The sequence below is a fragment of the Penicillium chermesinum genome, assembly GCF_028974085.1.
Source record: "Penicillium chermesinum strain IBT 19713 chromosome Unknown utg000003l:1.0-5111272.0:1.0-5115320.0, whole genome shotgun sequence".
NCBI lineage: Eukaryota > Fungi > Ascomycota > Eurotiomycetes > Eurotiales > Aspergillaceae > Penicillium > Penicillium chermesinum.
Window position 1 is genome coordinate 3,986,841 of NW_026695313.1, and position 19,936 is coordinate 4,006,776.

At 51.9% G+C, this 19,936-nt stretch overlaps 7 protein-coding genes across 7 annotated transcripts; 5 read left to right on the forward strand and 2 right to left on the reverse strand.

Moving 5' to 3' along the window:
* Positions 1-2,265: 2,265 nt before the first annotated feature.
* On the reverse strand, positions 2,266-3,443 carry N7468_004446 (class I SAM-dependent methyltransferase; the record flags this gene model as incomplete). Its single annotated transcript, XM_058473743.1, has 2 exons — positions 2,266-3,270; positions 3,399-3,443. 2 exons carry the CDS (start codon positions 3,441-3,443, stop codon positions 2,266-2,268), a joined length of 1,050 nt encoding a protein of 349 aa, XP_058332746.1.
* A 506-nt stretch (positions 3,444-3,949) lies between these two features.
* Positions 3,950-5,494, forward strand: N7468_004447 (NAD(P)/FAD-dependent oxidoreductase; the record flags this gene model as incomplete). Its single annotated transcript, XM_058473744.1, has 3 exons — positions 3,950-4,004; positions 4,137-5,121; positions 5,194-5,494. 3 exons carry the CDS (start codon positions 3,950-3,952, stop codon positions 5,492-5,494), a joined length of 1,341 nt encoding a protein of 446 aa, XP_058332747.1.
* An 834-nt stretch (positions 5,495-6,328) lies between these two features.
* Positions 6,329-7,300, reverse strand: N7468_004448 (TBP family protein; the record flags this gene model as incomplete). Its single annotated transcript, XM_058473745.1, has 4 exons — positions 6,329-6,345; positions 6,411-6,825; positions 6,883-6,970; positions 7,044-7,300. 4 exons carry the CDS (start codon positions 7,298-7,300, stop codon positions 6,329-6,331), a joined length of 777 nt encoding a protein of 258 aa, XP_058332748.1.
* Positions 7,301-10,947: 3,647 nt separating this feature from the next.
* N7468_004449 (electron-transferring-flavoprotein dehydrogenase) lies at positions 10,948-12,975 on the forward strand (the record flags this gene model as incomplete). The annotated part of the gene is made up of 4 exons (XM_058473746.1): positions 10,948-11,230; positions 11,299-11,598; positions 11,711-12,821; positions 12,876-12,975. The coding sequence occupies 4 exons, from the start codon at positions 10,948-10,950 to the stop codon at positions 12,973-12,975; spliced, it is 1,794 nt and encodes a 597-aa protein (XP_058332749.1).
* Positions 12,976-13,722: 747 nt separating this feature from the next.
* N7468_004450 (uncharacterized protein) lies at positions 13,723-15,391 on the forward strand (the record flags this gene model as incomplete). Its single annotated transcript, XM_058473747.1, has 7 exons — positions 13,723-13,774; positions 13,930-14,058; positions 14,112-14,117; positions 14,181-14,344; positions 14,735-14,808; positions 14,866-14,962; positions 15,014-15,391. 7 exons carry the CDS (start codon positions 13,723-13,725, stop codon positions 15,389-15,391), a joined length of 900 nt encoding a protein of 299 aa, XP_058332750.1.
* A 663-nt stretch (positions 15,392-16,054) lies between these two features.
* On the forward strand, positions 16,055-17,137 carry N7468_004451 (dihydroneopterin aldolase; the record flags this gene model as incomplete). Its single annotated transcript, XM_058473748.1, has 2 exons — positions 16,055-16,873; positions 16,949-17,137. 2 exons carry the CDS (start codon positions 16,055-16,057, stop codon positions 17,135-17,137), a joined length of 1,008 nt encoding a protein of 335 aa, XP_058332751.1.
* Positions 17,138-18,110: 973 nt separating this feature from the next.
* On the forward strand, positions 18,111-18,580 carry N7468_004452 (uncharacterized protein; the record flags this gene model as incomplete). Its single annotated transcript, XM_058473749.1, has 2 exons — positions 18,111-18,503; positions 18,551-18,580. 2 exons carry the CDS (start codon positions 18,111-18,113, stop codon positions 18,578-18,580), a joined length of 423 nt encoding a protein of 140 aa, XP_058332752.1.
* Between the last annotated feature and the right edge of the window lie 1,356 nt (positions 18,581-19,936).

The following is a 19,936-nucleotide window of genomic DNA, read 5'->3' on the forward strand; positions in this document are numbered from 1 at the left end:
AAAAGAAAAAAACGATCCCTAGCGTCACCGTCCGGGACCGAAGTATCCACACATGGAGCCCCGACCGAATCTAATGGTAACGTATTGTCACAAGGGGATGAGCCTCGCCACTGTCAATGAAGCCGCCTACGCTGCGTAGATTGTTGTATACGCAGTCTGATCCTGCTATTCTGAGTTTCTTTGTTGGATCTGGGCAACATATCTCTTCTCCCTTTCCGGTGAGACTCCGGCTAGTATCCTTCCTCAAACAGATTGTCAGAATGGTGCTGTAGACCCCCCGCTATTAACGTTTCCCTCCCCAAAGCTCTCTATCGACGTCGATATGATGCCACAGCGGCACTCCGCTCCACTGGGGATCCCTCGGCCCCCTCCTCTCTACAAATAATTCAGATTGACATATCTATGCAAAATGAATCGTTTTGATTTGAGGGCTTAGATACCACCGCCGAGGCATGTCGTATCCTGCACATCATCGCCTCAACCTGCTGCTCGCTTGGCAGCTCAGCAAGGGCGGGTACCAGCGTCGAGCATTCAGCGATTCATGATCCTCCATTCCATTCCTCCATCTGTATATCCCTGCCATTTCAAGCGCCCCCATACGTAACATGTACCCGTTCCTGCGGTGTGGTCGCGATCCTTAACCACCCAATAATTGCTTTGCGGCTGTTTACTCCAAAAGTGATGACATCGTCTACTGCCCGGGGAGATGAAGGTTACCTCCACTCGGTACCATGAAATATCCCCCGCCCATGGAACGCCCCTCCATTACCTACCCTTTGTTCGCATGCGTCGGCTGGGGGGAACTATGGGTTTGTAAATCTGTAGTCTGATATGTTGATCTAATCCAGGGCTGATGTACGTATGTTTGCGACTGGGTACATGCGAGATGCAGCTGGACACTAATTCTCCGGCGTCTCCACTGTGATGGGGGTTGGTACATCTAGTCAGCTTGCACCGCGAAAAGTTACTACCGTTGGGTTGAGTGGGCGATCGCATATTGAGACCAGTTCTGTGTAAGTCCATCCTAACCTAGTACTTCCTGCGCGCCTGGGAGAGCATATGAGCCAAGTCCCTGGTTTCCCAGCCTTGTGTCGAAAGTGCTCGGCGTATGAGGTTGCCATGAACTCAATGGCGCATGATACAGTCCCGAAGCCTTGACGCATGGGAAGTTTAGCCAATCGCTGTCCCCGCCCAAAGATGCGATCTACAAAAGTCACTCAATGAGTACGGGGTATGCGATCATCCATCCCACTTCCCCTCATGAAAGAAGCATGGCATGGAATCCAATACCTCCCATACAACCTTTGCGCAAGCATATACTTCCGCCGCCATTCTCCCCTCCGGAGTGGCAAGAAGCCATCCACTTTTTCTATCCCATTCAAATCGCCCCGTTATCTGGCCAATGCAGCAAGCCGTGGGTCTGCAGTCAGCAAGCAAAAATAAGTCTCAAGTCCTTGCATGTGTCTCGTCAATGGAAACCCCGCTCTCGGCCCTAATCCAAGACATGCGCGGCGACTGGAAAATAATATGTCGATACCCCTGCAGGCGATCTGCTATTTGCATATGGCGACTGGCTCAGACGTAGAAAGGCGCTTTGATCCATCTGAGGGCACCGTTTGTGTGCTGCTCCAACCAGCCAGATTGGCTGCCCACCCCCCTCTTCCGGGGAAGGCTTGCCGGCTGCCTTGGATAGGGTTCTCTCGATTGCACTAGTAAGACTGACTTTGGTGAATTTAAGGTTTCATTGGCCGGATATTGATAACGTTTGTCCCCAGTTGGCAAATGTGTGTGCGCTTCCAGGTTTAAACCAGCCCCCATGCCATGTTTTGAGATCTAGATGCTGGTCACCGGGTCATGGCACGTACTCGTATTTCAAAAGGGTCGCTTAGATTGTAATAGACTCTAGGGATTGTTTCATGGTGCCCCGCCCTTTCATTAGCCTGTGACAGGAGAGGCAGGGATGGAAGGCGACTGCAACATCTCTCAAGCCTAAACGCAACTACTGCGTACTGAATGTCTAGTCAAACCGATCGGTCTCATGTGAAGGAGAACCAACGCAGCTTTTAACTGGCACATACCAGTACCAAAATTTTACGTTCAAGTTCTATGAAATACTCTTTAGACTAGTCTTGTCTCAAAAAGTAGTTTATATCGCAAATATTGTACAGCACTAGATATATACATACCATAGCCAAATTGTCCTTAGATCTCCTAGAAACCCCGACCCAAGGCATTCGACTTTGCGCATTCAGGTAATTTCTAACCCTAAGAACTCAGCCCCTGGCCAGTCTTCTTCGGCCGTAGCACAAGCCACCAAGTTGTTCCAAAATGATACCTCTTCTCCTCCACAATCTCCAACCCACTTTCTTTCACAATAGCCCCGATGTCCCGATTCCACCAACACCCGTACCGATTCGCATGCGCCGTCGCAAGATTATCCAACATGGTATTCAACCATCCGTAATACGACCTCCCATGCTCCAGCAACAAAATCCTCCCATGCTCCGGCTCTGTAATTTCCCCCAAATGCCTCAACGTGCCCACAGGATCCGGCATCGAGCAAAGCCCCATAGTCTGCACCACCGTATCATAGTAGGATCCCGGCGTAACCCCCTCATGCACTCCCTCGCTCCCTGTTCCCCCCCTCGACGGCTTCAATCCCGGTATATCGACCTCGACTTCCTTCGCATCGCGCACCCGGAACACCACATTCTCTGCCCCAGGATGCAGCGCCGCAAACTTCTTCTTCGCAACCTCCACCATCGGCGCGCTCAGATCCGTGAACGTCACAGACCGGCACCCCTTCACCGTCGCCCGTCCCTTTTCGTCTATCCCACGCCGCATCCCGAGCTCGTAGTACGGGATATTACGGCCCGTGCCGCAGGAGACCTCGAGAACGTCGCCGCGGGCGAGCGCGATCAGAGACGCGCGCTTCGCGCCGAGCCGCATCAGCTTCTCATCCAGTTCGATCTCGGCATCGAAGCGGGTGGCGCTGTCGTTGTATCGGTCCGAGACGTCCGGGTCGATTTCCAGAGCGCGTGAAGCGGCGACTTGGCGCGTATAGGAGGTGTAGAGGTAGCCGCAGTAGGTGCTCAGGCCGAGGACTGAGATGCCGAAGAAGGTCATTAGGCGGGGGGGACATTGTTGGGCCTTTGTAGGTATTGGAGGGGTCGGGAGGTAGTGAGGCCTTGGTTCTTCTTGTTCGTCTTTGGGGGGGCCCTGGGTTCTGCTTTGGGCTCTTTCTTTGCTGGCGACTTGGATGTCGTCGTACTGTAGAGCTTATTAGTATGCGGTTCGACAGTGATTCGGTCTAGGGTTCGCGGATTGTAGGATATGGGTAGTAATAGCAATGCACAGGATCCCGACAATGTGAGATCACTGAGTTCTGACGATTTTACCTTGTCTTTTGAGCGCGAGGCGTCTTGCTTTGCACCCCACGGCATGGCGTCCTGGCCCCAAACGGGCTAGCCCTGAAGGCGAACTTTCCGATGCGAGTTGTGTTCATCGCGAACCTGCCACCCTATCGTCTCTGGGACCGAAGAGAGAAGGAGAAAGAAGCCGCAGGCGAGAGATGTGCGACTATTTCCCCCGTGATAGGACCATCAAGTGCCCTCCCTACTCCGCGCCCAAGTTTCAGGCCTATCGACCCGGTGGTACGCGACAAAAAAACTCCCAGGGGCCCGCGCGTCAGGCAGCGAATCAGGGGCGCCAGCAGATCAAGAAGGCTATATCAAATCCTGTCAGCCTCTATAAATTGCAAGATCGGCTCGATGGACGCGCAGGTTCGGCTTCGGGCCGCAATGGTAGAGTTTCGCGCGGTAATGAGGTCGGGATTTGATGCGAAGCAGATCGACTCCGTTATCGGGGATATCGAATCCACAATCGTGTATCTCCAATCCCCCGCACCAACTCCGACTCTCCTTATATACTGCTGGGTGAAAAACCGTCCATGGTAATGGGTCTGCCGTCCAGTGTTTTGATTGTGGGAGGTGGTGTCTTCGGACGTAAGTCGATATACTATACCCTTGCTGATGATAGCAATATTGCGGAGAGAGTCTTGTTGGCCGGAAGAACTAATATACCCTGATGGATTTTCCCAATTCCCCTTGTGTACTCTTCTAACCCGCGCTCGATAGTCTCCACTGCACTCTCTCTAAGCAAGCGGTATCCCGAATGCCGAATCACATTAGTGGAAGCAGCGTCCACGATCCCCAACCCGCACGGCTCGTCCGTCGACACATCCCGCATCGTGCGCGCAGATTACGCCAATGCCGCCTACGCGAAGCTCGCGGCCACCGCTATAGAGCGCTGGCGTGGTACCGATTGGGGTCGCGAGGGCAGGTATACGCAGGCGGGTCTGCTTCTCGTGTACCCAGAGTCCAGCGCCAGCGCCAAGGAATATGCGCGGAAGAGCTACGAGAACGTGCGGGATATCGAGGGCGACAAGGTGGTATTCCTGCCGACAAAGCGCGATATTCTAGGCGTTGTGCCGTCGTATGGTGAGACGCTGGATGTCGCGGGAGGCTATGTGAACTGGGGCTCTGGGTGGTCTGATGCGGAGGCCAGCGTGAAATATGCGAAAGAGTGTTTGGACCGAGATGGGAAGGTTGTGTTCCGGACTGGAGAGGTTGAACGGGTGATCTTTGAGGATCGGGGCGCAAAGCCTCGAGCTACAGGAGTTTCCTTGAAGGACGGATCGAGGATCGAGGCGGATTTGGTGGTGCTTGCTACGGGGGCGTGGACGCCCAGGCTGGTGGATTTGCGGGGGAAGGCTGTTGCTACAGGACAGGCAATTGCATATATCAAGATTTCGGATGAGGAGCAGAAGGAGCTAGAGAACCTGCCTACAATTTTGAACTTTGCTACTGGCATCTTTATTATCCCGCCGCGTGGTAACTTGCTCAAGATTGCTCGCCATGCATTTGGGTATAGGAACCCGACGACAGTGCCAGTGCCTGGTGTCGCGCAGACAGGCGAGACTATGCAGGTTAGTCTGCCAGAGACTGATGTGCCAGTGCCCTTGGAGGGCGAGGAGGCTTTCCGTGCTGCGTTGAGGCAGCTGCTGCCACGGTTTGTTGACCGGCCATTTGCTGGGACTCGGATTTGTTGGTACACCGACACGTAAGTCTTAGCCATGGGTACTATCTTGGATAGCATGTCCAAGGGGCTTTTTACTAAACTTGGTTTGCACAGTCCTAACGGAGACTTCATTATCTCCTATCATCCATCGTACGAGGGTTTATTTATGGCTACTGGGGGCAGTGGCCATGGTTATAAATTTTTCCCCGTCCTCGGCGACAAAATTGTGGATGCGATGGAAGGCACACTTGACCCTGAATTACGTGCGCTGTGGGAATGGACAGAAGCGACAGTACCAGGTCCTGATGCCAGTGATCTCTTCTATGGTGATGGAAGCCGTTCGGGGGAGCGAAACTCGAACCTGAAGGACGAGTTGGCCAAGACACGAAAGAGTACAAGAGGAAGTGCTCTGTGAGCGTGGTGCTTCAAGTTGATAGATAGCATCTCGAGATTTTGAACATAAACGACATATGTAGGGTGGCACAACCAATGAACATGTCCGCCTGAGCCTGAATTCAGTATAAGTATGCTGAGTTCTAGTCAATATCTGTCATGCGCATTTCAAGCTCAAGCTCAAGCTCAAGTCAGATACACCAACGTTGAAACACTGCCTCCGGCAACTTAAAAATATATACCACTATAGTACAGTGCGGCTCGAATTCGGACCAGAATAACATCCACTGTCAGTGCCGGTGACAGGTCTTATTACTCAAGCTACCTACCTCCTAGACATCGGTAAAATATTAAACTACGATGGAAAGGAAAAAAAGCCACTTAAACATTCCATTTGAAGAACGGAAGCGCCATGGTATCTGCGGATCCTCAGTCTCCGGAAACCGTTCCGAAACAGTAGCGATGGAGGAATGGAGGGAACAAAGCAATCCTGAAAAATTTTTTTTGGGCCCCGCGGCAGGTTACCCCTCCAACGGGGGTTGATCAAATGACAGTTAAAAGAATTAAGAGGCAGCCATTCGACCAGCGCACAGTACCGCCTCACTGCGGGTGTGCAGCAATCTAAATTGTAAACCAGACAAACCGGGGATCATCCGAGTCGCTAAAACGCCAAAACAATGCTTGCGTGGAGGATCGTGAATCAAAAGTAGAAGGCACAAAAGGGCATATGGGCTTCACAGCAAACGTCACAGCGTTGCTCAGCCACGGTCCGCGAACAAGAAGATAAAAGGCGAGATGTTAATACATAGCTGAACGCGAAGAAGACGCGACGTGTGATCTTGCCGAGGCAGTTGACTTAAATTTTGCGGAAGTCTGAAGAGATAATTAGTGACCGGATTGAGGACAAGAAGGAAGGGGTGGGGGCAGTAGCAACATACCAGAAAGCACAGGGTAGATCAACTCGAAAGCTTGGTAAATTTCTTCACGAACTTTAGCTCCGGTCAACACAATCTTGCCGCTGACGAAGATCAAGAGAACAATCTTCGGCTTCATCATACGGTAGATCAGACCAGGGAACAGTTCAGGTTCATAAGAAGAGAAATTGTGGTGGCGAGAAGCCAGACCCTCCAGACGAATCGGGAACTTGATATCGCAAGAACCAACGATATTCTGGATCTTGAAGTCGGTAAACTTGGCGTTGAAACCAAGCTTCTGAATGATACGCGCGTACTTGCGCGAAGCCAACTTCGAATCATCCTCGGACTTAGCACCAGTCACAACCATCTTGCCTGAAGCGAAGATCAACGCGGTAGTCTTAGGCTCCCGAATACGCATGATGACGGCGGCGAAACGCTAAGATAACAGTTCAGCCACACTGTAACCCGATAACTCATGTCAAGTCAGATATACCTTTGGGTTGTATTCGGCGTTACGAGCATGCAACGCGATAGTCTTCAGATCCAGACGACAGTCAAGGTTGACAGTGGCCACGATGTTTCTAATCACGAGAATGTTCAGCCACTTTCACTTTCGCGAAAATAGGCAACAAGCCAGGTTAGGCAAATACTCACTGCAACGTAGGCACAATGCCACTGCCTCCCGTGGTGGCGCCAGGCGTCGCAGCGGGGGTAGCGGGAGTAGCGGGAGTCACCCCGTTGCCGGTGCTGGCATTTCCTCCAACTTGGCTGTTGACACCTTGAGCCTCCTTCTCAGAGGAAGGTGGTGTCATGTCCCCAACACCAGCGCCACCAGGGAAGGACAGCGAGGAAGGGGAGGTGAAGGCACGTGCCTGAACCGCGTTCGACGGGTGGGTAGTGAGAGAGTCCATGCTGGGCTCGCTGCACAAGAGAATAGTCAAAGACTAGCAACACGTGACACGTAAAGAAAGTGAATGCACGATCTGGCGACGAGGATAAGTTAGATGGTGTTTACGGATGAACGACAAGTTCGCAAAGCGGTGGGGTGCGGCAGAATATGGAAGGGTCGACTCACAGTGGATGGGAGATGGACAAGCAAATGTATCCCCCAACGATCTCCCAAAAAAAGATGAGACCGAGGTGATGTTGACTCGAAACCAAAGACGATGAACTCGACCGGTTTCACGAGATCAAGAAAAGCACACTGAAGTGTTTTCGAGGTAAAAGATCACCAAGACAGGAAAGATTAGGAAGGCAGCGACTTTTTTTGGGGGGGGAACAAAAAGATGACCTTTTTGTTCCTGTCGATTTTTTTTCTTTTTCAAATTGGATTGTCTATCTGCGAAGCGATCTGAATGAGAGTGAAAGCAAGACTCTTTTTGTTATGTCCCAAGGTCGATGAGACTGGGAGGTATCAATGACTTCCTTTTTCGGAAGGAAAATCAGGTACTTTTTTTCTTCTTTCCCGGTGTATTAAGGTTATTTTGGAACGAAGCCCCAAAAAGACCTGATTAGTAGGCGGAAGTAGCGATATATGCAATATCGGCCACAAAAGGAAGGAGGGGAGGGGGCGGGAAGAAGAAGACGTTCCAGAGACAGTTCCGGAGTGCCAAGACCGAGACAGGAATCCTAGAGCGACATGGGGAGTGGGAGGTTGGCTCTTTATATAGTGCTGACTCACTGCCCGCACTCAGGGGAGGCTGGGCCCGCTGGGCCCGCCTGGTGGCGCCTAAAGCAGCACTGCCTTTCTCCCTTCACCCATGGCTGACTTTCCCGCGAGCGGCTCCAATCTCCCAATGACATTCGTTGTTCTAAACAAGGAGCTTTCATTGGTTCTGTGGCGCTGACTGTACCCACCGGGCTTTCTTATACCCATATTTATTTTCCTTTCTCGCCTCCTGAGTGGCGACCTGCTCCTTGCTTTATCCTCCGCCGCGCCATGGTTGCAGCCAGTAGTCGTCCAGTCCGTAGCGCTCCTGCAGCTGATAGTGGGATTCATCCCCCCATCCTGCCCAAGTCTTCCAATCACCGCCGCCCTTCTTCTCGGCCACTCCCTGTACGACGCGCTATCCTGTCGCCGCTTTAGCAGATCGCAACTGAACAAAAATTCTTTCTTGCCGTCATCCATCTTCCCTCTTCCCCCCATTTCGACCCCCTAAACTTGTTTGCCTACGCGCCAACTGTCCCTACCCTGGTCCAAATGGGCGCCAACAAGGAAATACAGCTTTAAAAAATAATCCATATGCGCCTGTATGGCTGAACTCAAAGGAGTAACCTCAGATTTTTGAACTCTGTTTCCAGTTGGAATTTCGGGCTAAAAAGACACGGTGGCCTGTTCGGGATTTCGCGGTGGATCACAGTCTTATGGTATGCGATCATCGAACCAAGTCCGTACTCCGTACTGTACCCGCCAATACGAAGTACGGTATTGTCGACATTGCTACATATGTATGATGGTATGCTAAATACCAGTACTGCCGTCACATTCCGTTGCCGTAATAACAATTCATATCGATTCTGGCGGTGTGATTGAGAAGCAGTCTAAGGTGAGGCCAACGGGAGAACGAAAGTGCTGATGGACGCAGTTTGGTAATAAGCTTATTTAGTAAATACGCTCCTGGGCTTTTTGGTTTTTTTTTTTTATTTTTTTTTATTTTTCCCTCTGAGAGGTGCAGCTCGTAAAATCAGCCCGCCAGGTCCTGAAAATTGGGTCATCAATAGTACCGTGATCGGCGGCAGAATGCCGAGGCTCGAGCTCTGGAGCTCTATCCTCAAGTCGTCGAAACAATACCTGAATGTCCAGCTTTCTTTGGATAGGATGCTTGATCTGAATGCTCTATAGAGAATGTGTATCATTGCTATTCTGTACCTTTTATCTCTCTGTACACAATAGCTTGAAACTTGTACGGGGTTCAGTGGGACCGTTGGAAACAGACCATGCACATACTCCGCCATACGAGAATTAGAACGAGCATGCATATCACATCTGAGTAGGTGAGGCCCAGTGAATTTGTACCCGGCATATGGCTCCGAGTTGGACTGATATAAAATTGAACCTTGCATTGGGAAAGGAAGCCCTTAGGGCGCAAGATCGTGGGTCTGAATTAGTACACGTCTGTTTACAGTACATGTCAGAGAACTTGCGCCTCCATCTGGTTTCTTTGATTCCCTGGTCGCTAATATCTTAGAGTCGTCATTGGCTCACTGTGGACCTGCCAGATAACCATATCGTTTTATTTTTAGTTCTGGCTTTGTGGAAGTAAAGCTCACTTTTGCAAGGCCTTTAAGCTCGAGGTGAGACGTTCAGAAATGGCTGAATCAACAGAAAGTTCAAGTAAAACGATGATGAACCTTTGACACGATCGGGTTGAAAGAATGATTTGTCTTTGACATCCTGTGGCTTCTGAAAGGCCCATGCGGGGAATCCGTAGTAGCAGCGCTCGTCAAGCCTATTACCAGTACTTGACATGCCCGAAAAACCAAAGGTGTTTTCCATTCGGATTAGGCTTGGGGTCAGTATTTCGAGCTACCTGCTGGCGTCCGAGGTCATATGAGAGAGTCGGCTTGTCCTTTCAAGTCAACGGTACGATTGTATGAGCATTGATTTCTCGGTTTTTGATATTCATTGTGATGAGGTTATTAAATGCAGGACAAGTCAAGAAAGGACTGGCTAGCTGAGGACATCGTATCCCAAGGTGGTTTCAATCAGGGCATGAGTTTGATGCCATCGGCGAGCCATGCTTGTAGGTTATTGTAGGCTCCTAGTTAAAGCGGCCGCTACAAGCTGAAGTGAAGACAGACTACGCCCCGTAGATGAAAAAAGGACGCTTATCTAGAGTCAGGGTTTAAATTACTTCCACATATAATCCTGGCTTGCTGTATTAGCATCGATTTACTTACCTTTGCTGCTCCCCACATACAAATGCACTCATCGCTTAAGGCTGGGCTCTGGAGAAAAAAGCTGAAAAGTACTCTATGGAATATTTGGTTCATATCTGATCTGCTGGGGTGGCCAAATGATTTACACTGTTCTGTCTACCGTCACCTGCAGTATTACTTTATTCGGGACGTCATGGCAGAGGCCGATGATGTCAAGACGAACGTAGGTGGTTTGCATGTGATTCAGCGGGCAGATAATCTTTCATTGGCATTAAAGCGGACGGTAAATAGCTGTCCTAGTATCAGAATGAGCATTTCAACTTAAGAGATCTAGCCCACTGAAAGGAGTCCTGTGATATGTAGATTTCAGCCAAAAAGAAAAAATAAGAAAAAGAAAAAGGTGAGTTTTGCGCAAACATGATAGGAACGCAGCAGTTGCTCATCAGGCGAGCTCTGATTGGCTGGAATGACCCTCGGCTAGGCGATTCTCGGCGATTTTGATCGACCGCAAAAAGAATCAGGCTCGACTCGGCTATTCAAGGTAGCGCTGATTACATCCAGATTACTCCTCGGTTCAGTTCCAGCCGATTTGCTTGTTTCTACCTTTTCGTGCTAAGAGGGAGCTTACACTACTATCCCGTGAACCAATTTGCCCCTCTGTCGCTTCGACACCTGCACGATGGCATCCAAAGGCGCTGTCTTGCCTCTGCTGAGGCGTGAGCTGCGATCATCTGTCCGATTTGCTCGTGCGAACCCCTCCACCGTGCTCGCCTCTCCCTCCCGCCATATTTCGACCTCCAGTCGCCGATTAACCCCCCGGGCGGCTCCCTTCAATGTTCCGACCCAGACTCGCGCTTTCTCGAATTCATTAGGGCGGCGACTCACCGACGAAAATGGCGATTTCGATCCTCGGACCGTGGAGCGAGAGTCTGACGAGGTGGATGTGTGCATTGTTGGCGGTGGTATGTGTGACAGCGTCCCGCGTGGCAACCTTACTGTATCTCTTAGCTGACTGAGGCTATAATGGCAGGTCCCGCCGGTCTCGCCGCTGCAATTAAGCTGAAGCAGCTCGCAAATGAAGCCGGCAATGAGGAATTTCGAGTCATTTTGCTAGAGAAGGCTGGTGAGCTCGGCGCTCATATAGTTTCCGGAAATGTTCTCCAACCCACGGCCATGAACGAGCTCTTCCCGGACTGGCTGGCCGAAGACAATCCTTCGCGCTTTGAGGGTGCCACCCCCGCCAAGGGCGACAAGATGCGCTTCCTTACTGAGACTGGATCCTACCCCCTCCCAGCTCCCCCCACAGATGAACAACCACGGAAACTACATTGTGAGTTTAAATGAACTGACAAAGTGGCTGGGTGATCGCGCAGAGGAGATCGGCGTGGAGGTGTATCCCGGTTTCGCGGCCAGCGAGATTGTCTACAAACAAGACGGATCAGTAAAAGGGGTTGCGACCAATGACCTGGGACTGGACCGACAGGGCAAGCCCAAGGATACCTTTGAGCGTGGAATGGAGTTTCACGCGAGGGTTACTCTTCTCGCCGAGGGTTGTCATGGGAGCTTGACCAAGCAGGTGATCAAGAAATATGATCTGCGCCGGGACAGTCAGCCTCAAACATACGCACTCGGTATTAAGGAGATCTGGGAGATTCAGCCAGAGAAGTTCAAGTCTGGTGAGATTGTCCACTCAATGGGTTATCCGCTCCCCAGGGATACTTACGGTGGCGCTTGGATGTACCACTTCGGCGACAACATGGTGAGCATTGGTCTAGTGGTAGGATTAGATTACCCCAACCCATGGCTCTCTCCATATGGAGAATTTCAAAAGTTAAAGCACCACCCTCTGTTTAAGGAGGTTTTGGAGGGCGGGAAATGTATCTCCTATGGTGCTCGTGCTCTGAATGAGGGTGGTTTCCAATCCATTCCCAAGTGCGCATTCCCCGGCGGTGCTCTTATTGGCGATACGGCTGGCTTCCTTAATGTCCCCAAGATCAAGGGTACCCATACAGCCATGAAGTCAGGTATGCTAGCTGCCGAGGCCGCATTCTCTGCGCTTCAGGGCGAGGGAGACAGCGGCACCGTGTTCTTGTTTGACTACGAGAAGGCGCTGCGTGATTCATCCATCTGGAAAGAGCTGAAGGAAGTACGCAATATTCGACCGTCTTTCAATAGCCCGCTTGGTTTCTTCGGTGGCCTGTTGTACTCTGGCCTGGAAGCATACATCTTCCGTGGCCGTGTGCCCTGGACTCTCAACCACCACGGCACCGACTCCGGAGCTACCAAGCCTGCTTCACAGTACAACAAGATCGAATACCCCAAGCCAGATGGAGAGATCAGCTTTGATATCCTGACCAGTGTGAGTCGCACTGGTACTAATCATGAGGAGGACCAACCCGTCCACTTGCAGGTGGAGGACTGGGACAAGCACAAGGACCTGGCATGGCCTGTCTACAAGGGGATTGAGAACCGTTTCTGTCCCGCCGGTGTGTACGAATACGTCGAGGATTCAAGCAAGCAGCACGGCGTGCGATTCCAAATCAACGCACAAAAGTAAGTATCTCTTACATCTGGCGCCTTATCCGAATTCCTGCTGACCCGATCTAGCTGCATCCACTGTAAGACTTGTGACATCAAGGTGCCCACCCAGGACATCAACTGGCAAACTCCTCAAGGCGGAGAAGGTCCCAAATATGTTTTGACTTAATGCCCGTCCTTAAGGAGAATCGGAGTCAGCGGATCTGTTCAAATATATTTGCAGTAAGAGGCGCGCGCCTGTGTATATAAGAGAATACCGAAAAGGGAAATACCAATATGTTGAGACCAAGATCTCCAAATCTGAATCTCCAAACACCAGTAATCCGTGGATCTATTCAGTATGGTTCCCGCCCTTGCGGCTGTGGCAGAACCGTGGAATGCGAGTGGAGGCCCACGAGGCGGATCTACTGGAATCTCCATGCATAACCGACCATTGTTCGTAGCATATTTAGGCGTAAGGCCATTGAAGCTGCCTCTTTAGCTCCATAAGCTCGGGTCTAGAGTTCTCTAAAGTAAGCGCTTCTCCGTCCACCTGAAACGGTGGTGGACCACGTGGATACGCCAGAAAAACAAAAGCAAAGAAAAACGAAAAACCAAAGTGAGGCGGCCAGAAAACCCAGGTTTTATCTTCCACCGCCACTGTGTAGTACTCCTTCTTCTTTTTCCCCTCTTCCCAAAGGATTCTTGCTTCCCCCATCTCATCAAGCTGACCTCCGTGTTTGATGCCCAAGTGGATGTGCGCGAGAAACCTGGGAAAGCTCCCACTCCGCCCTTCTCTCAGCCGAACTGCCCATCATCACCGTCTTCCCTGATTTGGCCGTGTTCCACGGCTTTCCGATCGCTCTGGGACTTTTCTTTGGCCACGACTTCCCTTAAGGTTTTCCGTTGTGTCTCGGTCCTTCAACGTCCCTGAACAATGACGGAGGTTTCTTCCACCCGTCTGTATCTCGGGAATCTTCCCCGCAACGGTATGCTTGCACAGCTCCTGGATCTCATGCGCTCTCGTCGCGCGTGGCGTCTGATGTTACCCCGAACCCCCCCCCCAGGGTTGCTTAGACCCGCCCTGGATGATAACAGAGATCTCCTTTCTTTCACGTCGCTGACACCTTTTTTACTCAACTAGTCACCAAGAACGACGTCGAAGAACACTTCAGCGCCCATGGATCTGGCAAGATAACCGAGATCAAGCTTATGAATGGCTTCGGCTTTATCGAATATGAAGATGCCATGGATGCCCGCGATGTTGTGCCTGGTATGTCAGACCAGCAATCATTTTGTATGGAATTTTGCTAATCAACCCCTCAGCCTTCCGTACGTGTCTTCCGCAATGGCGAACCTCCGTAACCCAATACTCTTAGCTCACAAGATACACAGATGGCAGTGACTTCAAGGGTGAACGCCTGACGGTGCAGTTTGCTCGTGGTCCCCGCCGCAAGGAGACCTTCCCCGGTCCTAACCCAGATCGCCCCGCTCCTCCGCGCCCACGCCGAACCATCTATCGGATGCAGATTTCTGGTCTCCCCGAAACGAGTTGGCAGGTGAGTAGCTAACCCTTCCCGCCCTAAAAATTGCCCGGATTCCTTTGCTCGGCCTTCTCTGCCCTTCATATTCCCTGGTCCTCGGCTAGGTCATTAGTCTTGATACTTGGTACCTAGAGCCCAAGGACCCTTTGCACTATCGGTCCTGGTGCTGTGGCCAAACCTTGTTTGGTCCCTCGTCCTGTGAAGTTCCTTCCTTCTTTCAAGACCGCAGCAGCTGAAGCGCGACCATTGCCCGGGGACTCAACTCCACTTCCGTCTCTCTTGGCCACATCGGATATCCATCTCCCCCATGTCCGGACGTAGAATTCCACCCCCCTTTCCCCATTCTACCTGGATCACATCGACACGTCATACTTTTCCCGGAATCTGGACTCATCAAGCCTTTAGGATCTGAAAGACTTTGCCCGTCTATCTGGATTGGACGTGGTCTACTCTGAAACCGGTCGCGAGCAAGGCAAAGGGTAGGTTTGACCATCAGAGGTCCACCACGGCCAGATTGAATTAACATTGGAAACAAGGTTTGTGGAGTTTGAAACGGGCAACGACCTCAAGACCGCCGTGGAGAAGCTCGACCAGCGAGACTTCAAAGGCGCACGGGTGACTTGCACTGCCGACGTAAGAATCCAATTTCCAGGACCCGCCCGGAGACATCCTAAACAATTCCAGATCCAAAATTTTGAAGATCGCGCTTACCGGGAGCCTGCCTACCGTTCTCGTTCTCCTCGCCGTGGCCCGTACCCCATGGATGAATATGACCGCCGGTTCACCCCTCGAGGATACAGCCCCCGGGACCATTATCGTGAGCGTTCGCCCATCCCTATCCGCCGGGACTACTATGACTCCCGGGATGCCTATGGACGTCGCACTCCCCCGCGACCTCGGATTGAGGATTCCCCCCCCCCTCGTCGTCCTTACGATGATCCTTATCCTCCCCCACCTCCCCGTCACTATGATGACCCATACCTTGCGGCGCGCGCTCCTTATGGCCGGCCTCGCACCCCCCCGCGTGGCGAATACGTTGGATATGACCGCCGCTACTGGTAAATGGCCTGACCCTTCTTCCTGGGTGAATGCCTTTTTCGACATTTCGCCTTCTGTTTCCGTTCCTCTGTTCAGTTCCCGAATACCCTTTCCGTATCGTATGAGCTTTATGGTACCATGAATCTTCTTTTCATCTTCCGAGGGTTAGCGCGGCCTTTTTAGTGTTCTTTTCTGGATTCTGCGAAATTACGGACAATGCGCTGTGTGTGTTTTTTTATCCTCATCTCATCTCCACCGACCGGGCGCCGGTTGATGCTAATTCCCTTCCAACCTGGAATTCCCGGATCGTCCATGCTAGTTCTTTGTGCTTTTCTATTGCCCTGTGTTAAGCTTTCTGGTTCTCATATTCCTGAGGCCAAGGCCCGACTCTGGTAAAACAGTCAGTTTGCTTCTAGCGATGATGCGTTCTATGACCATAGTATCAAACGACAGATCTTATCGACAGAATTCAAGAGATTTACCCAGATACACCCATGTTTACAAGGGGACGGGATAGCGTGCTACGTAGATCGATAGAGTTACGTGCCCAAACCTTACTTTTAGTGCCGATCAGCGGCTCAACCCCGCCTAAAAACTTCCCTAGCTTCACCCCACCCTTTGCGGGTTTTAGCCCTCCCCTTTCAACCAAGTCATAGGAGGCAATTCATACCAGGAGACATATTGAAGATGTCGATCAATCAATCGGGTGCAAGCTCGACCCGGGGTCCCGCCCTCTATGTGCCTACTTCCCTAGACTACACACCAACCGCCCCAGCTCCAGAATTCCTTGACAGCGTCCAACTTCGCGGCATCCAGCTTCCCCTCTCCCCAGCCCCCGAGGCATGGCATAGACTTGGCAAATCGCAGCCCTGCACCGCTACGTTGAAGCTCACATATTCCTCTACCGTCGCCGCGGCCGCTGCAGACGACGTCTCCCTGACTTTGGACTACGGCAAACTATACCGACGAATTGAATCAGACCTTGCTAAGCATGACACGCCACGCCATCAGACAGCTAGTATAGCAGGGATCGAGTACGAGGAGTTCAAGGCTGAAGCTGCCGGCCAGAATCCCCGGATTACGGCGAGTATAATCGCGAGTGCTGCATTCGATCTGTTACATGACAGTGCGCTGGCGCAGGCTCAGACTGTCGGCACAATCAGTAATAGCCACATTACTGGTTCTGAGTGGACGATCACAGCCGACAGGTGCGAAGTTACGTTGCACTTGCCCAAAGCTATCTTGCGAGCTTCTGAGGGATTGAAGTATCGTAACGTCACAGCATGGGGGTGCCCGGCTGAGAAGAGCGGGGCAGAGCAGCGAACGCTGATCGTTATCGAGGAGGAATTTCGAATCGACGGTATACGCTGCTATCCTGTACTAGGGGTGAACCCGCACGAGCGGCTTGAGAAGCAGGCTGTGATCGTGTCACTTGTGTTTACTGGCGCTGCGCACTTTGCGAGAGTTCTTGAGACCTATCAGGAAGTGACGAGAGCTGTAGCGGAGGTACGTATATCATGTCTATACCACCCCCACCACCCCCAACAACATACATATTCCTATGCTAACAGCCCATTCCAGAAAGTTGACGAGACTTCATTCCTAAGCGTAGAGTCTCTGGTAGCGTTCATAGCGCGCATCGTGACTGTAGACTTTGGAAACGAACATGTGACGGTACATGCGGAAAAACCAAGTGCGCTGGCATTTGTGGAGGGATCGGGCGTCGAGATCACCCGATCGCGGACATTCTTCCAGAACGAGGCACGGTGATGTTGTGCATGGCGATCGGAGATCGCTGCAGGAACCAACATTGCCGCAATTACCTCAAGTGTGTACTAAATATTGGACCATAGGACATACCTAGGCCCTCGAAACCCTCATAGACAATAAAACCACCGAAAAGAAAATGAAAACAGGGCGAATCCTATCCAATGGCGTCGCATGTGAAACCAACACGTGAATACCGGATTGGGCTTAGTGGGCTCCCCGGATTTCCGCCTGAAGACCGTGAATTTCTTGCCCTTGACTTTCACTTCCATTCCCACCTTGTGGACCCTAAGTTCAGCTTTATTACTCTTCGCCTCTTACGAAACATCTTTCCAGCTCTCTATGTACCTGTCTGCGCCCTCTTCAGTTGCCTCTATCCCTTTGTCCAGCTGCCTGGCCAACCGCAACTTAATCTTCCAGGCCCCCAACGTGCCTCGCACCTCAAGTGACCTCAGCGTGTCAGCTTCTCCCGGCCTCGCTTGGCCAACCTTGGCATTTGACCCCACGGCAGGCCAGGTGTTTTGTGTAGGGGTCCCAGGTCCGTCCTGAAGAAGGGCGGACGGTAAACCTGCTCAGGGAACTTTTGATTTGGCGTGGACCAAATTAAAGAAGGGATCGGATTCCTTGCTTGATAATTCAAGGTAGGTGCTTGCACGTACTCCTGGGTTTCCCATCAATATCGCAAGTGGGGCGTCAAACTTGTCAAGGCACAAAATACGCTCAAATTACCCCTCCATTCACTACCCCTCTACAAACGTCGCAAAATGAAGCTCACGGATTTTTGTGAATAGTAACGTAGTAACGCCGGCCGTATTGCCTCGAGAGACGATTTACCAATTTGATTCCCTGCGCGTGAGCAATTGCCTACCGGAGCAATACTTTGCACGACACTCTCGCGAAGACAACGGTCGAGACTAGACCTTTCCATTGGCGAGACCGGAACAGCTCTACCAGTGCGCATACCTCTCTGGGCGTTATGGACTCTTCTGAACACCAGGACGACCTCTCTGTGGGTGATGTTTTCACCCCACAGGCTGACAGCGCCTTGTCCTGCGCGGATTTTCCGACCAATCATCATGTCTCGGACGTCCACATGGGGGACCAGCAATTGCCGCGTAAGCAGATGGCCAACGATAGAACCAATGGCAATAGTGCCATGGTGTCACCTGCATTCAAGCCAAACCTGCTACCGGTAAAGCCGCAACGTCGAAAGAAGAACAAGAAGAAGCAGGTCGGCCAGGTAGATCCGGCGCTCTCGACCGTGCGTGGCTTCACACCATTAGCCTCAGCCGATGAGGACTCCGACTTTTCGACTACGAGCTCTATACCCGCTACCTCCGTCTGTGGAAGTCCCTCTGTTCACCCTGTTGTAGGAAATAGCGTTAGTGCGTTGAAGCTCCAGCTCGATGCGCTCAGCCTCTCGGGAACTCCCGCCCTAGGTACTAATGGGGCATGTTCTGAGACCCCCAGCAATGCTAGCGTGTACTCCGATAACAGCGATCAAACTGAGGTTCTCACTAGCTACGAGGTGCCTCTCGACCACGACTTCGTTAGCGCCGATGCCGTGCGAGAAGACGGCCCCGTTCAAGTCAGCAGCACAGGAGTCGCCCCCGCTGGCGATGAAAAGCGAAGTCAACTCTGCCGCAAAATGACTGCCGACGACTTTCAGCCTATTCTATGTCTTGGCAAGGGCTCTTTCGGGACTGTTCTGCTTGTGCGCCATGTTGCCACAGGCAAGCTCTTATGCGCAGAAGCAGTTCCGCAAGGCATCCCTAACCGTACACAAGAAGCTCGTGGAGCAGACAAAAACGGAACGCATGGTTTTGGAAAGCGTCAACCGACACGCATTCGTGGTCAAATTATTCTACGCTTTCCAGGACCACGAAAAGCTCTATCTTATCCTCGAATACGCACAGGGCGGTGAACTATTCCACCACCTTGCCATGGAACGGATGTTTGAGGAAGAGACAGCAGCTTTCTACATGGCCGAAATGGTCCTCGCTCTCGAGCACCTCCACCAGAACGTCGGTGTGCTTTACCGTGATCTCAAACCCGAGAACTGCCTCCTCGACAGCCACGGCCACTTGCTTCTCACAGACTTCGGCCTGAGCAAGATTGCTCTCAGTGATGATGACCGCTGCAACTCTTCACTTGGTACGATCGAGTACATGGCGCCCGAAGTCATCCAAGGCCGACCTTACGGCAAAGCCTGCGACTGGTGGTCTCTAGGCGCTCTAGGCTTCGACCTCCTCACCGGCTCTCCTCCCTTTCGCGCAAACAATCATGCCAAGCTGCGCGAGAAAATCGTCAAGCAGAAGATCGCCATGCCGTATTTCCTGGGACCCGATGCGAAAGACCTCCTCACTCGCCTGCTTCGCAAGGAACCCTCCAAGCGTCTGGGCTACCACATGCCCAAGGATTTGGTCACCATCAAGCAGCATCGCTTCTTCCGCAAGATCGACTGGGCTGCCCTCGAGCGTCGTGAACTCGAGCCACCTATCCAGCCCATCGTGACCGACCCTGCGCTTGCGGAGAATTTCTCCGTTGATTTTACCAATCTCCCTCTTAGCCCGACTATGGCTTCTGGCTTCGGCGATTTCAGTGATGGACAATCAGCCTCGCGTGCTATGTCTACTGGTATCAGCGGTCACACCCCGGGGGGATTCTGATCCGTTCGGTGGCTTCAGCTTCGTTGCTTCAAGCAGCCTGCTTGACCATGGCGTGGGTGTCACTGCCGGATTTTAGAATGGCGTCTCAGCCACAATCACCTATCCTCTTTATGGCAGCGGCTTGAACAGCCTT